Source organism: Neopelma chrysocephalum, unplaced genomic scaffold (genome assembly GCF_003984885.1).
Source record: "Neopelma chrysocephalum unplaced genomic scaffold, ASM398488v2 Primary Assembly neopelma1_116, whole genome shotgun sequence".
Lineage (NCBI taxonomy): Eukaryota > Metazoa > Chordata > Aves > Passeriformes > Pipridae > Neopelma > Neopelma chrysocephalum.
In genome coordinates, this window is record NW_020897778.1 from 3,186,375 (window position 1) to 3,203,505 (window position 17,131).

Sequence of the window (17,131 nt, forward strand, 5' to 3'; positions counted from 1 at the left end):
TTGAAAAGTAGTAAAGAACACTCTGCCCACAACCTTGACTCCTGCCTCTCAACACAACTTGTAATTCTCACCACGAACACCACTCTTTCCTATTATTATGATAACAGGTATCATCTCAGGCACTTCACCCTCTCAAAGATTATTCCCATGGCCTAAAACTCAAATGCTCTTGAGAACAATCTCCAGATAAAACATCAAGTTAAGATTTAGATTATTTGTAAATCTTTTAGGGAAAAGAGAAAGAATTGTAGTTGTTATTTTAAACATTATTACCTGTGAAGAGATACACAGATGAGTGGAAATGAAGAGAGTATTTCAGAGGCATACAAATGATACTCTGTTTTAAAAATCACCCTTTTAAATAGCTGCCACAAGCTGTGCTGTGGTGCTGATGCAGGACACCACTCCCAGTGACACACAGCTGGTAACAGCATGTCCCAGGCTATGAATTCAAACCCTCCTTTGGGATTACACAGCCCACAGCCCAATGGGACCCGTTCCATTACAAACTCTTAGTCCTGTAAAGCTCAGAGTTGTATCTCTGGGTCATCTCCATTCCTGGCAGGCTTTTATTACTCTGTTTTGTTCTTTTCTGCCAAATTCAAGCGACCACAGAACAGTTGGTACACGAGATCCCTCCTCCACTGCAATGACTCCTATCAAGACCCAGGTGATGTGGGGCCAAACAAAGCTGATCCTGACTCTTCCCTTTCCAGGTCACCACTAAGCTGCTCACTCCTCTTGCCATGTATTCATTCCATATTAGGGCAAGGAAAGCATGTGAGGACTCAATGAGTCCCTGGATGAAGAAGGGGAAACGGGATTTCTCCATGTTTATCTGCTCCCACAGTGGATTTCGGGTGCTATTGAAGAGGACCATCATTTGAATGCTCACATATCATTAATGACTTGAAAAGGAAAACAGTGAGGACCTTATTCCTTACAATCATTTTATTACCTTGAGCTGATGTGAGTCCAACTCAAAGCAGGAAAGGGAAAAATAATGAACCAGGGCTGAAGGAGCCGTGGAGCTGAAGCACAGAGTGCCTCAGACTAATAAGAAAAGGTGACCTAGAAACCTTGATTGGCAATCACCACTCTGTGGGAAGCCTGCAGTAATAATCCTCACTCTAATTGGATTAGATTGAAAATGAAAGGGGTTTTTTCCCCAACAAATACCTGAAATTAATAACCAGCTCAGGCCTGGTGCATCAGTTACTATTATGAACAAACCTGAGAATTAAATTGCTCCCCAGGCACTGTATCAAGGGTTTACAATTTCTTCTTTGCAATTCTTTTGAGAGCACTGAAGGATCCTTTGGGGCTGGAAAAGGACTGATTTAAAGGATTTACAAACTGATTTAAAGATACAGACTACTTCCTCCAGAAATGAAGCAGTGCAGCAGGAGACCTTTGTACTATTATTCTGCCTTTTAAGGGGTTTTATTAATTTAATGGTGCAAATTCTTGCTTAGCTTTCAAAACCTCCAGCAATGAATTTCCTCCATAAACACTGCTCATTTCTGAGAACTGAGTGAGGAATACAAGCCTTGAAAATTATTGTCAGTGTTTCCTTATAGGTCACACCACTCTTGTACTTGGCATCTCTTCTTTTAGTATCAAAGAGGGCAGGACAGCACAGGACAGGACACAGACCTGTCCCAGGTCACCCACTCAGGGAACACACAGGAGCTCACAAGAGCTCACCAAGAGCACAGAGGAGCTCTCACAGCCCTTCTCAGCATCTTCAGAGCCCTCAGGAGGCAAACTGGACTCACCAGGGGCAGAGATCATCTGCCTGGAGCTCACACTGACACACAGGTACCAACCAGAGGGCAGCCTGACTGGGCTGGAGATGGGAAGGGACAGACACAAGAGGCTCCCTGCAGTCATTTTGTTCCCTAACACTTCTGGTTTATGCTAAATCACAGAGACTTCAGTTAATTCAGGCCCTGCATGTCCCTGTTCTTTAGAAGCACTAAGGGTGCAGTGGACACTGCAACACCCCTGACTGCCAAAGGCTGGGTTTAAATCACACCTTCCTGAGATCAGAACTGCCTTGATCTCAGACCACAACAAATCTAAAAGGTTTCAGTTCCTTTTGCAGGTTAAAGCCCTGTTAACACAGCCAGCCATTGCAATCAATGAGTCATTTTTAGGCAGGGGCTGCACTCACTTGTAGCCATCTCTGATGAACGTGGCTGCGGGTGGCAGAGGAAGTTGCTCGATTTTGGGAGGAACAGCCCACGAAGGCCTGAAGATGCAGGTGTCTGGGATCTTCAGGGGTAGGAGGCACTGGCTGGGCAGGATCTTCAGTGGAGCAAACAGGGAGGAGCCCACGAAAGGTTGAAATGATGGAACTTTGTGCACGTACGAAAAGTCCTGAAAGGCCAAAGTGACATCAGTTACAACAACATGGTCAGGTTGGTCTTCAGATGTTTAAATTGAAACCCATTGTACTGTTTCAACCCTCTACAATTGCTTTTTTTCCCCCCCAAAGTAAGGATATTTATTCATTCCACAAAACATTCAAGAGCAGCTCCTTCAAGGAAGCTCAGCTGAGGCTCCCTGTTATCCCGGGATGCTGCACAATTTCCTGGCAGGATGTTCATGACTCCATCAGGCTCGTTTAAGAAAAGCTCTGTCTGAAACACTGTGAAATTCTCACACTACCTGACTTTAGGCACCTAATTTAGGCACTTGAAAGATTGATCTTTGCATGACTTCTGTCCTGACAATGAGTCACAGTGTGAAGAAACCTGAGGTGCCTTGAGGCAGCCTCTGAATAACCCCACAATGGGGATTCATAGAATTTTAGTAATAACAGTGAACACTTTGCACATGCCAATTATTAAATCTAAATAGAGTATTAAATACAAATATCTGACCAATCTAGCAAGTATAAGATTAACTATAAATGAAGTTCAGTCAAGCTGGGCTTTCATTGACTGCCACTTTTGCTTGCAGAGAGCAATGACAGGAACTTCAGCCAGCGTTTCTAGAGCTATTCCAAGCCTCTTTCAGAACAGAACTACTCCTGTTGAGGCACTACTGCAAAGTAAAAATCAGTATTAAAACAGTAACAGCATTTAACATCTCCTTATTTCTTTGCATTTTTCCCTTGCACCTTGTGAAGCACTGAGAGGTGAGGAATGTGTGGATTTTATGTCCAGCTGCTGAATATTCAGCACCAGGAATCTACTCCCATGTTCTCAACATGACCAGCAGTGGGTTTAGTGCCCATTTCCCCCACTGGTGGGTGTGAGCAGGGGTGACACACTCAAAAGCAAGTCAACTGTGCACTGGGAAATGTTCTCAGGCAGAATTAAAAGGTGTATTTTAATACTCCTACAGTGGTTGTGAGGGAGATTAAAATCTCTTCAGTACCAATGATGCCCTAAAATCTGCTCCCACTCAAAACCTTCCAGCTCAACAAATTCCAATACAGATTTCCTCTGCAGGCCCAAGTTATCCTGTTCTTAAGCAAACAGTTCACTGCACGAGCAGAGGAGAAAAACCAGCAAGGTCTGTGGCAAAGCCACACAAACTTTACAAAAACCTTATTTCAAACTTCTCTAAAGGTAGAGAAATAGGCAGAGACACGGACTGGATGTGGTGACAGCCCAGCTGTCCTGCAGCACAGCCTTGGAGGAGGTGCCTTTGCTCCATGTGCCTCCAAAACCCAAAAGCTCTTAGGGAAGAAGTCCCTCTGTGGTTTGCCAGTGCTTCCCTTGCAGTCTGAGGGATTCTACTCCTGCCAGGTAGGAAGATGTACCAATTCCCAGCTGACTGCATCATTTATCCTAAATACAGGGGCCTACCAGGATTCTCACATGAACACAGACCCACTTCTTGCCCATGCAACTGCAAGTGCATCCCTGTCCCAGCAATGCAGAACCCTTAAAACTCAGCCTTCAGTTAATTCCAGCATCCCCAGGAGCACAAAAGACAGGGGAGGAGGTGTTCTGGGGAGAGCCCATTCCAGAGAAGGAATGGGCTGTGGCAGATGAGGGACAGGGTGGGCCTGAAGGAGAAGAATTAGGCTATAAAATCAAGGCTTGGGGACACCAGGAAGTCAGAGTTTCACAGTGGGCATCTCCCTTTTATTCCCTGTGTCCAAAGGAACAAGGTGATGTGCATCTCTACACAAAATGTGCATTTTTGGATGAAAAGCCCCTCAGGCTCTGTGCATGGAAATATGGCAACGACATCTTCTGAGCCAAGTGACAAAAACTGGCCCCTGGAGTTCAGGAATGCAGGACACACACAGGCTGAATGGTTTTATCCTCCTCCTACCCTCTGAGGGAACAATGACACACAATCCATGCACACCCAGTGCTGATGCTGAGGAGCAATGGACACATCTGGGAGGGGAGAACCAGCTCCCAAACAGCCCTTTACTCACAGAGGAGGAACTGTGTGACATCACCTGACCTGTGGCACACAGAAACTCAGGTAAGAAAGGGCCCACCTGGCCTCAAAACTTGGGAAGAAACATCAGCTGAAGAAGAAACACAGCAAGTTCAACCCCTGGGCTTTCTCAGAGAGTTTCATCCCTGACCAAGAAAGGAGCATTTTAGAGGGAAAAGGGCACCACTTTATCCCAGCAGGCACAGCAAAGGTGCTACAGAGAAATTATCTGAGGAGACACATCCTTTAACAGCCACTGAGGCACAAGGTGGTGGGTTTTTTCATACATGTACATTCTTTCTGTTGGGCACGGGGCTCATTTCACAGACAATATTGTTTGTTTCCTGAGCACACCCAAAAACATCATAGACATAAAATCACCACAAGAAAAATGCCCATAGTTAAAATCAGGGACATGATTAAAAAGCTCTTTTACTAGAGAAGAAGTTTTTTTCCCCTATTACAGACTTTATATGGGTCCAGCTCACGTTTTTAGTGGGCTACACACACTGCATGTGACTTGTTTCTAGAAATCAAAGCATACACAGATGAGCTTATAAAAATACCACAGTTTTGGCATATTACCTTGATTTCTTCAGGTTTGGGGCTACCTAACCCATCTTCCACCTCCATTTTGAACTCAGCAAGCTGTGTTGGAACCATGCTGACCATAGGACTCTCCATCATGCCCAGGGTGGTCACAGTCTCTGAGCTTATTCCGTCTTTGTAACTCATCACTGGGGAGAAGGCAGGGTGCTGTTCTAAAGAAGGTGGTGTTGGGAACATCCTTTGGAGATCTGCCACAGCTAAAGATGATGGAATAACACACTGTTAGTCATTAAATTACCAATTCCAGAGGAAATTCAATAAAACAAAAGACACCAACCCAATGCTTGCTCTTATTCCATCAGTTAAAACCCAGCAAAGGTTCTACAGACTTAGGGAGTTCTGAGAGCACCATAAACCTAGACAAAAAGCCAACTCCTAGGGAAAAATTCCAGCAATTCCTGGGGCTATTTTGCCAGTTTGTTGTGCAGCAGAAAGAATGAACTGGTAGATGCATAAATTCCATGTCTGGTTTGGCAGCAATAAATTAATACCTCGCAACAGAAGAGCTGAACTGACATTAATGCAAAGTTCACCCAGCAGCTGTTTCTAAGGAGTCACAGAGTGGCTTCTTCCCTTTCCCAGGGCTGACAGCAGCCCTAAATCAGGAGGCCCTTTGGGATTAGGGTGCACTGAGCTGCATTTCTCCTCTCCTACACTTGCTGCAGCCTCATTTGGTCCATGGCAACACAACCCCTGTTGCTGCACAAACATGGGCAGTTTTGCTGAAGAACCAGACTCCAAAGTGCCAAGTGTCAGAGGAAACCACAAAATTATCATTTTGTACCACAGGACACTAAGTCAGGAAAATCCCTCAATTACTTCTCAGGAAATGAGAGCAATGGAATCATCCACTGCCCGTTTTTCTCTTCAAGCAAAACAACCAACCCCAGCAGAAATGCTCAGTACAGTGCAATGCAATCAAAGACAAATCACAGCAAACACTTTTATGTTCTCCCTGGCTCCATTCTGTTTCCTTCCCCATTTATTCTGTGTGAAATTCAGAGTAAATGCTGTATTCTCCTGACTGGAATTAGGGCAGATCCTCTCTGGACAGAACCACCCCTCCGGTGAACCACTGAAACCAGGGAAGGGTGAATTCCCACAGGTATCTCTTCTGAAACACCTCTTCTGACAGACTAAATCCCAATCCCATTTCCATACCCATGCTGACAGGATATTCTTGTATTTAATAACATTTGCAGCCTAAAGATTATGGAAAATTCCTAAATCAATAGAGGGATTTCTGACTGGTTAACACTGTTTTGTGGAAACCCAAAGTGTACTCAAAAACCAACTGAAAAGGGCAGAAATAAGTGACAGGATTAGAATTATTTATAATGTATATGAATATGTGTATGAATTCCTGCAGTAACAGCACATTCTGTAGGGTGCTGCAGCCCCAGGATGTGTCTCCACTCTGCCCTAACAGAGTCAAACCTGCATTTGATGCTGTTGTGCCCAGAGGTGACCCAGCCAGGCTGTTTGAGAGCAACAACTCACACAGGTGAGGTCCCCTCAAAATGGACTTCTTTTGGTCTTAACTGTCAAAGCTGAACCCAAAGCCCTTCACAGCCTGGAGCAGCAGAGTAAATAATGGGCTGTGAATTATTCCTATTCAGCCCTTTTTCTTTTATTTCCCCACTTTGTCAGTCTTTGAATTTCCAAGGCCTTATTCTTGTCCTGATCCAGGATAAAACACTGAAAATGGGTTCAGTAGAATGGAAAAAGCTCTTTTCCACCCAGTGCCAGTCTGGAATATAATCTTCAGGAATGGCAGCTGGATTGCCTACCTCTGTTTTTTAACAGGCATGTTTTAGGCATTGCAGAGGGACAGGAAGGAAGGGTGAAATGAAAGGTGGTCAGCAGGAATTTATGATGCTGGACAAGGCTTTCAGCTCCCCACAGACACTGTTGTGCCTCCACAGCTCCAAACCACCAGTGCAGTGTAATTCTGACTTCCCTCACACAGCTCTTCACTGCATCACTTTCTCACCTCCAGCTCAATCCACTTAGCAAAGCTCTGCAGTGCAGATTCATAAAAAAGTTTAATTACAAAAAGTCCCCCAACCCTACAGCAACAGGCAGCTCTCATCGCTCATTTTCATGTGTGTCATGCTTGAAAAAGCTTTGCATATTTTAAAAAGCTATGGATCAACTAAACCTGTCAAAATCCAATCTCTGTATACTTCAGACTTCTACATTTGAGTAAATCAGCACAGCTTTTATGGGTCCATAAAACTCTGACTCATCTCCCTGAGACTGATTTTTTTCTTCACCTCAATTTGTTCTCATTACCAGCTGAAGTTAATGAGAAGGCATTAAAGAATGATTTGCAGAGAGATTGGATTTCTGCTTGTAGCAGCCACAAAAATCAAACCTTCTTCCTCCTCACCACTAAGTAATTTGTAATTTGTAATTTGCAATTTGATTCGTTAGTGTTGCACTGAAAATTCTCACCTTCCTCCTCTCACACAGACACATTTCTCTTTCATCTCAAGAGAAGTCCAACCTAAATTAATATAATCATAGAATTGTTTTGGTTGGAAAAGACCTCCAAGATCATCGAGTCCAACTGTACCCCAGCACTGCCAAGGCCACCACTGACCCGTGTCCCCAAGTGCCACATTCACATGGATTTTTAAATCCCCCCAGGGATGGAGACTCCACCCCTGCCCTGGGCAGCTGTGCCAGGGCTGGGCAGCCCTTTCAGTGAGGAAATTTTCCCTAATATCCAACCTAAACCTCCCCTGGCACAGCTTGAGGCTGTGTCCCCTCTTCCAGTCACTCGTTACCGGGGAGAAGAGCCTGACCCCAGCTGACTCCACCCTCAAAGTTCTCATTCCCAACAGTTGTTGGCACAGTGCTTACAAAAAAGCCCTGTTGTTTTAATCTGCATTTCATACAATCTCAGCATACCAAATGTAATGTCTAAGCTCCCTGCACTGCCACAGCCTCCCCTGTCCATGTGCTGTGTCTGCACAAGCATCCCTCCCACAGCCCTCTGCAAAGGTCTCCAACGTGCCTCCAGCCAGAACCTCGTCCTGTGATTCTAATCATGCACTTCCAGATTAAACCCTGAAGGCGATTTTAGTTTTAATTTGTCAAATGCTCAATGCAATTTTCTTCCAGAGACAGGTTGCACCATAATGGCCACTTGGTAAGTCACAGGTTTATATTCTTTGATTTTGTTAATCACAGAATATGCTGAGTTGGAAGGGACCCACAGGATCATCCAGTCCAGCTCCTGGCCCTGCCCAGGACACCCCAACAATCCCACCCTGTCCCTCAGAGCGCTGTCCAAATGCTCCTTGGATTTATACATAAAGAGGGATATGGAAATGGTGTAAGTTCCCAAAATTAAACATTGAGCTGAGAATAGAGGGGCTGGCTTCCAAATGAAGACTTGTGACAAACCCCTCCCGTCCTTCCAGTCCCAGACAACAGAAAAGATCTCAGATCTCAGCAGGGACATTGAGAATCTGTGTCTGTGTCACCATCGTGCTCATTAACACCCGCTTCATTTCCAATACTGCTAATTACAGCCCACAGCACACCCCCAGTCCTGGGAAGGGCCATGCCAGGGGTGTGAGGGGCTGTGGAGGGCACCCAGAGCCCGGGGAGGGGCTGGTACTCACTGGGGGGGTACGGAACCGCCGTCCTGCCGTCCTTGCCCACCGGCCGCTCCTCGGACCCCGCCGGCGGCAGCTTGGAGGAGCGAAGGGCTGGGGACACAGCCTGGGAGCAGGGAAAGCACACCATCAAACACCCAAACCACCAAACTCACAGAGTGTTACACATCCTGAAACCTCCCCAAACGCAATTGCACAGGACAGAAAACAGGTGCTTCTTTTTTTACTTTTACAGCAACCTCAAAAAAATCGAACCTTCTTCCTCCTCGCCGCTAATTAATTTGTAATTTGGTTCATTAGTGTTACACCAAGAAGTCTCACCTTCCTCTTCTCACACAAATACATTTCCTTTTCACCTCCAGAGAAATGCCAACTACCAAAATCAGAAAGTATTAGAAATTCTGAAGCCTCTCTCAGTGCGATTTCCCAGGAAAGAAAATTTTTCTACTCCCCCCAAGGAGCCTGGATTTCTTTTTCCCCTCTTTCAACACCAGAACAACACCAAAGGCTCTGAAATATTTGCCTGTCTGTACATTCCCCATGTTTTGATACATATATATAGGCACATATTTCTATATACACACAAACTGTATTGAAAATGTTATCACAGACCCTGAGCTTGAAATGCTCGTGACTACTCCACACCTTTCCATGGCTGGATCACTCCAAGACAATAATGGGAATATGGCACAGAGCAAGCCCAACACATGCAAGTTCCAAGACAGGAAGAGCATTAGGGCCAACCTCACAGAAAAGGGTGATTTTTTATTTTCACAGGACAGTCCTCCAGGAGATTTGCAAATTAACTGTGACATCCGAAGTGGAGCTTGTGTGGAACCACAGAAAGTAAATTGCTGCACTTCCAAAGTACTGCCAGGAACCAGACATTAGACTTTTAAACATATTATCTACCAGCAGCCAGTTTAGGATCCCCTTCTGTATCAGTATGGGTATATTAGTTTATTATGAAGATAGCAACTATCCAAATCTTTGCCTTTCCTGGCATTTTTCCCCTTCATAATGGATATAAATCTGCTTTGCCTTTTGTATTCCTAACATGCAACAACTATTGTTGTCTAGGAATAGAAAGAAACGTGGCTTCAGAGAGTTACTGAAATTCTGTGAGGCTGAATTTGTCTTTGGGCAGGTTCTCAGAGGAGGTAAAACAACAAATCACCGGTGGATGAAACTTGGATCTTTTCCACACACAAAATACTGACAGACAACTGCCAGGCAACACCAGCTTTGATGTTCCCTGAGTGAGCTCCTGAAATTCCTGAATTACACACCCTGATGATTTCTCTGTCTTTGAGGGATCTCCTGAAATGAATCCCCTCTTTGCCAGCAATCCTTCCCAGCTAAAATCCAAGCCTGCCTACCTGGAAACTCTCTCCCTTATCTATTAGGGATAATCACTCCCCACTAGAATTCCATCCTCCTCCTCCTCCTCCTCCTGCTTTTTGTTGTCCTACAGAACACTCAGTCCTGCAGGGACTTACCCCAAGCTCATCTTCATCTGAATTGTCAAAGATGTTGTCCAGGTCGTGCAGGGATGGAGCCAGATCCGTCACCTGGGTGAGGCTCCCGGAGCCCCCTCGGCCGGCAGCGCTGTCCTGCCGGGTGTCTGCACAGGGAAAGGGGAAACACAGGGAAAATGGGAACACAGGGACACAGAACCACTTTTTCCCAGCTCTACTCCCCCAGGGGACAAGCAAGAAGCACTGGGGCCCCTCTGGAGCCCAGGAACAGCCTTGCAGGGAAGAGTAAAGCAACCCCTGAAGGATGAAGGGAGCTGCTGCTCACTTCATATTGTAAAATCATATATAATTGTGTTATAAAACAGACAAGCAAAATCTTTTCCATCTCAGGAGCTGCCTGCAGCTCTCATGTTACAGTCAGAAGTTCAGGGTGTGATCTTTCCTTTCAGATGTTACTGCAGAGCACTGACTGACTATTTTTGCTTTGCAGAGCCAACTCAAGAGCTGTTACTCACCAGCCTTAGGAGCAGAACTGAAAATGGACATGGCATCTTTTCCATCAGGAACTGGTGTGGAATGTCCCGTTGGGGGGATTTCCTTGGCACCAATTCCATCTTCTGGCTGTACAAAAAAGAAAATCCAAGAGTTTTTAATGGATATTATCTTAGGTAAGAACAACTGCTTTCCTATGTCAAGCCAAACTCAGAGCTCTAAATTAAATGTTTTGAGGAGCAAAAAAAATTTAAGAAGGGAGAAGAACACAGCTGTCTGCTGTTTACATACACATCAGGACAAACGTGGAATAACGCTGTGTATGACTTACAAAGGATTCCACATACATGGAATTAGCTCTGACAGCCAATACAGGGAATTAACCATCTCAAATTCTCCAGAAAAAACACCTTTCAGGACGTTAAGTGTGCACAAGAACAAGGGAGTGAGCAGCCAGACACTGAAACAGCTCCAGAGGGAATAAGACACATCAAATTGTTTCTTTCCCATGTGGAAAAACAGCTCCAAGGGAATATCCAAACCAGTTCTGTCCCTCTCCCAGAGCCTCTCAGCAGGAGGATACTCTCCTTTTGCCCAAGGGAAGGAAAAAGTTGGGCTGGAGAGACACGAGCTTTGCACTGAGGTATCTGTCAGGCTGAGGCAAACAAGGAAAAAAAACCCTAAACACCAAATTCTTTCATCTCTGCAAGTGAATATAAGGCTCAAAATCTTTTAATTCTTAGCTTAAATCTGGAACTTACTACTGGCCAAGCTGAATATCTATTTATCTATCTATCTGTCTGTCTGTCTGTCTATCTATCTATCTATCTACATATATTCAGCTTGGCCTGCTGAATATCTATATAAATATAGATATAAATTTATAGTTTTTATATATACTTACATATATATAAAAATAAATAAAAGTATGTATATATGCAGCAAAGACCAGTTCAAAAATACCACAATTAAATTCATTTTTCCTATCATATAGATATATATTGCATTCATATCATACAGATATTCAGCTGGCCAAGCTCAATATATATGTATCTATCTATCTATCTATATTCAACTTGGTCTGCTGAATATCTATATAAATATAGATATAAATTTATAGTTTATATATACATATAAAATATATAAATTAAAATATGTATATATGCAGCAAATACCAGTTCAAAAATACCACAATTAAATTCATTTTTCCCAGGGCTGGTGCAGGACAGAAACACACCATCTCTCTGCTGTTGACCTGTGGAACAGGTCTGTGTCTCCCAGAGCTGTGGAGTGAATGTTGTGCTGCACCACACACCCAGTGAGAAGAGCAGTGACAGACTCTGCATTCTCACATTACCTTGGTCTTCTTCGAAGGATCTTTCTCAGCCCCAAGTTTGCACTTTTTGTTGACGGTGAAGCTGTACTTGATGTCCCCATCCTCGAAGGTGTAGGGGTCACTGGTGTCCCCCCAGCCCTCCCCAGGCTGCTGCAGCAGAGGCAGAGGCTCCAGGTAGTTCAGGGGCTGCAGTGGCTTCTGCTCTTCCAGGATTTTGAACCGTTTGTTGGGCTGTGCCAAGAGCCTGGGAGGGAAAACAAACCAGCAAAGGCCCCGTGAAACAAAACCATCACACCTTTCACAGCCAACACAGCTCACTCCTTCCCCCTTGATCCAGCAGAAAGATGTTTTTTTCCCTCAAATAAAGGATGTACTTGGCTACATTTAGTATTAAATATTACACTGAATTAAGACCTGGTTTAGGACAATGAAAGAAGAATTAATGTTGTCACTATATAAATGAAAACACTTAGAAATACAGCTTGGGAAGGCTGAGCAAACTCCACTGTAATTACCAAAACCAGTGTTCTTGTAACTCAAAAACTCTTCCTCAGTTAATTTTTGCTTACACATTAATATGAATCCTATCCTAACTACTCTCTCTGGTGCATTTTTTAAATGCATTGTCAGAATGCAGGAGTAATTTTTAGGTTGGCATAAAATAAATTTAAATTCTCCCATTAAAGTTATAAACAAATAACTTCCTTTGCATAAAAGAATATCTATTTATACAAAAATAAAAATAGAAGGAGACAGCTAAAAATTCCTTAAAATGCAGTTGTTCATGATCTTCACTGAGGCAGTCAATGTGTGTTAACTATAATTTTGCTGAAGTGTATTTACAGGAGATTTGCTCTTTGCCCCATAGGGGCTGTTGGGGCTTTGAGTTTCCATCCTCCAGAGACTGAAGTTACCCAGCAAAGCTTCCACCAAATTCACAGTGGGGTGACAAAAAGCAGAATTATTCCATACTAAAGGAACAGTTACAACTTACAGAAGGTGTGGCGCAGTGCAATTCTAACCCCGCACAACTGGACAAACCCCACTGAAGTGGCTCCGTGGAGCCATAAACAGAATTTCACCCCAAACCAAGCCCTTGTGCAGCTGAAGGTTGCACATCTCAATGTGTATTTTGTTTTGTTAAACAATTAAAAGATGAAAGCTTAAGAGAACTCTTAACATTTGCTCCAATTCTCTGGTGTAGGCCACAAAATAATTTGTCAGTTCTTATAACGTCCAGCAGAAAGCCAGACATGGAAAAGGAAGTCATCCTGCAATGGGAGCTGCCCGTGGAAGTGCCAGCGTTCCCCTCAGCATCTGTGGGGGTGCAGTGGAGCCCTCAACTCATCTCAGTGTCAATAAAACAGTTTGGTCATGACCAGAGCTGGCAGCCCCCCTGCCCTCTCACCTTTTCAGTGCAGTGCTGTCGGGGTTCACGTCCACCTTGCCCTCATACCTGTCACAGGGCAGCTCCGGCGGCCGGAACTCGGCGTCGTCGCTCGAGGGGACACTGTAGGTCCTCCACACGTCCCCAGCCTCGCTGCTGGGGGCTGTGCCACAGTACAAGGCTGTCTCGCTGACCTCTGCCATCAGAGGTAACCTCTGGCCCACCAGGACTGTCCTGTCGTCCAGGCTGGGCAGGGGCTGCAGCTCCAGCCCGCTGCCGTAGAGTGCTGGGTTCACGGGGACGGAGGGGGGGTCCAGGCTCTCTGCTTCCTGCCCTCTGGGCTGGGGGCTCAGAGTGGGGGGCAGAGGGGAAGTGGGGGAACGGGGTGAATCCATAGGATTCATATTAATTTGCTTGCTTGGATTTCTAGCAGGTAGAGAGAGCGGCTTCTCGTATTTCCGGGAATTCGGGACGTCCAAGGAGGGCTCCATCCCGGCCAATCCCAGTTTCTGCCCCGGCGTGTCCTGCTCCATGCATAGCTCTTCAGTCACAGAGGGCCGGTGGTGAAAGGGCATCATGGGCCTCTTTTGCAGTTTCTCTGCTTTCTCCTGCCTCTCGGTGGTTTTGTGCTTTGAGGAGGCAGGAGGGGGCAGTGCCGAGGCTGCCGCGGCTCCCACGCCGAAGCCGGGCGGGTTTATCGTCGGGGGGCGGCTGGAGCCGGCGGCACAGCGCTGCTTCAATACCTTGTGCCTGAAAGAGAGGCAGAGACAGCTCACTCCTGCTCTGTACAGTCACCCGAGCTCACGGGAAAACCAAAGCCAAGCAACAGCACCGAGAAATCTCCCGTCTGATCCCGCTCTTTTAACAGAGCCCGGGACGGTCTCACAGTCGGGACCAGCTCGGCTGCAGCTCCTCTGACCCAGAAATGGAAAAGGAGAGTCTCCAGAAAACAGCATTCAAGGGGAAGAGCTCATGTGCAAAACAGCCCAGCTGGAAGGTAATTAACTAAAAAAACCCCAAGTTGCTGTTGCTTTCATTGCCATAAAGCAGGTCAGCCTTTCCAACTGGGACTGCCGTGGAGCTCCAGCCCTGCTCCTGGCTCCCTCTGGAGCAGCAGGATTGGCTTGGGAATGTTCACAGACTCAAACCAGGGCTGGAGGCCTTCATGGCATTTCCTCCTCCACATCAGGTAAGGGAAGATAAGCACAACTCCAGTCCAAAACCAAACCAAACCCACAACAAAGTAAAGCGCTTTCTACCCGATGAAGAAAGCATTAATAAATATTTTAAAATATTCAAACAAAAAAAAAGACAATGTTATTACTGGCTTCATATTTTAATATGGCTTTTTTTTCCATTTGTACTCAGTATCTTTGAGACTGGGAAGTACAGGACTGAATTTCAGTGTTCCAGGTGCTGCTAAACAGTATTTTCATCATACTGATGATGTTCTCTGAGGATGTTACAACAGGGATTCTGTTGTAACTCTGTCCATACTTTTATTGTTCTTTTTTGTTGTTGAGGTTTGGTTTTGTTTGGGTTTTTTTTTGTTTATTTGGTTTTATTAACCTAAGAAGAAATCAAAAGACGTGTTGTGCTCAACACTAAAACCTGTTTAAAATTAAATAATGTTTCAAAATAAATCACTCCATCCCTGTCCTACAAACAACAGGACAACAAAAAAACATTTCAAATCACATAATAAGGTCTTAACTCACGGAGATAAAGTCCATGATCACAAGTGAAGAGGATTAGACGGGACAAACCCAGCCCTGCCCAAGGGACCAAACACCTCCTGTGCTTGCTGCCCCTCTCCCTGCAGCCATCCCTGCTGGGTGGGGCTGTCCTGGCTCTCCATGTGGGCTGGGCTGTTCCCAGGACACAGCAGATGGTGAGTGGTGCAATCACCCCAACGTGGAGCTGATGCCCTGGTAACTGCAGATTTGCCTTAAGCGTGTTCCTGTAACATTTCATTGCCTTAATTCTCCATCATTCCCTGGATTTTCACCGACTGCAGAGGATGATTCCAGACATTCTGCTCTTCACACACCCAGCCGGGTCCAGAAAAGGTGGAATTTGATGCTGAGCACCACAGAGCCTTTGCAGACTCCAGATTTAAGATCATCTCCTGACATTTACACAGCACAGGGGACGGGCACGGCAATGACTCAACCAGGATCTGTGTGACAGCAGCTGTCCAGTGTCTGCAGCTACACAGAAATATTTACTGCTGCTGGAAATCAGGTACTGCCTTCATTTTAAGGACAATGTTTTCATCTGCCACCTGCCTTGTTTACTAACTCCAGCAGGATGCAGGTACCACTGGAGGGATGAAAAGCCAGAATCAGGCTTCCACTGCCCATTACTGATTCCCCACGCTTTCCAGGCCAAGCTGGACCTCAGTTTTCCATAGGAAACACTTGGAATTCTGACAAAACATCCACCTATTTTGCACTCCTGAGTGTGTAAATACAAGCCCCAGGTAACCAGGGGTAAAGGGCTGCAGAAAAGCAACCTCTCCCTGGACATCCAGCACGGAGCCTCCGGGCTAAACACTCTGCCCTCACGTGAGGCACAACCCCTTCATCTCTTTCACACAAAGAACTTAAGGAACAACTTCTTTTGGCAAAGAGGCTTTTATGACCCATCTTATAAGTGGATGGGAATTAAGGATTTCAGTAGAAGCAGTTTCACAGGACTATTTGGCTGGAAACTGTGGGTTTTTTTCCAGCCCTGTAACATCTCTCTGATAATTTTAAGAACAGTGGTGCTGGTTTGCCTTTCCTCAGTGAGGAGCACTGGAATTTTAAGCACCCATCAAAGATGACATAACTGAATAAACTCCTCAAGTGTTTGTGTAAGTGAGCTGTGGTTTCTCTTTGATCAGCTGACAGTGGATGGCAATGCTGCAAAGGTTTAATATCCTCCTGGATGATTTTCGGGGTCATGGCAGATTGACTAGAGATGGTTTTCCCCAAACAGGGGGTTTGGTTTCCTCCAAACAGGGACAGTAGCACTATCCCTTAATCAGGATGCTCAGAAACAGCCAGTGCCCCTCTTCATTCACAAGCCTGAACCACTCCAGAGGTTAAAGCTCTGAAAAGCCTGAAGGATGAGTTCATTAGGAATGAGAACAGTTGGAGTGATCCTAGACTTGAGATGATAATTTTTCCACTTGAACTGACTCCTGCAAGTGACAGTGGTATGAGATGCATATTAATCACCCAAATAGGAGTGATGATCACAGTTTTGATACTAGAATTTCCTCTTGTCTCAGCTAAAACATAACTCCCTTCTGTAAGTGTACCTCTGAACTAAACAGGGTTCTTCCAAATGCTTATTCTCCTCAAAACTCACCTGGAACAAGAACAACTGACTCTTTGGACTGGATCCACAAAATCCCATGAAACAGTATTGTTAGGAACTTCCTCTTCCAAATTTGCAGTTGTAATTTGATTCCTCCTGAGAGGGAGAGAAAATTATTTTAGTAATCATCACCTTTGGTAAAACAAAACCTTATAAATGCAGCACATGCAGAAATTCACTTTGTTCCCCTCAAAAAAATTCCTTGACCTTTGAAACAGATGGTAGATCCCTGTACTACTCCTTAGAAGTTGTGGTTTGATTTCTGTGGGAGGAAGGTCCCAGCTCTGCATCAGACAGCTCTGTCTGTAGTCTGAGCACAAAAAGCAAGGGGCAAGCAATTTAAACTGAACCTGGAAACTCTTCTGACTTATCCAAGGAGGAAATTGCAGGGAAAAAGGGAAAAATAAAGATTTCAGGGCACACT

General features: G+C 45.1%; 1 protein-coding gene across 1 annotated transcript in view; it reads right to left on the bottom strand.

Annotated features, from left to right (window-relative positions):
* MED13L (mediator complex subunit 13 like) overlaps positions 1 to 17,131 on the bottom strand; it is a 179,660-nt gene that overhangs the window by 24,134 nt on the left and 138,395 nt on the right. Inside the window, exons 9-16 of the mRNA XM_027696888.1 lie at positions 16,699 to 16,803; positions 13,363 to 14,091; positions 11,976 to 12,198; positions 10,642 to 10,747; positions 10,148 to 10,272; positions 8,655 to 8,754; positions 4,996 to 5,216; positions 2,177 to 2,382 (exon numbers count right to left, since the gene is read on the bottom strand). Coding sequence (XP_027552689.1) covers positions 2,177 to 2,382; positions 4,996 to 5,216; positions 8,655 to 8,754; positions 10,148 to 10,272; positions 10,642 to 10,747; positions 11,976 to 12,198; positions 13,363 to 14,091; positions 16,699 to 16,803 — 1,815 coding nt within the window. The remainder of the gene's footprint in view (positions 1 to 2,176; positions 2,383 to 4,995; positions 5,217 to 8,654; positions 8,755 to 10,147; positions 10,273 to 10,641; positions 10,748 to 11,975; positions 12,199 to 13,362; positions 14,092 to 16,698; positions 16,804 to 17,131) is intronic.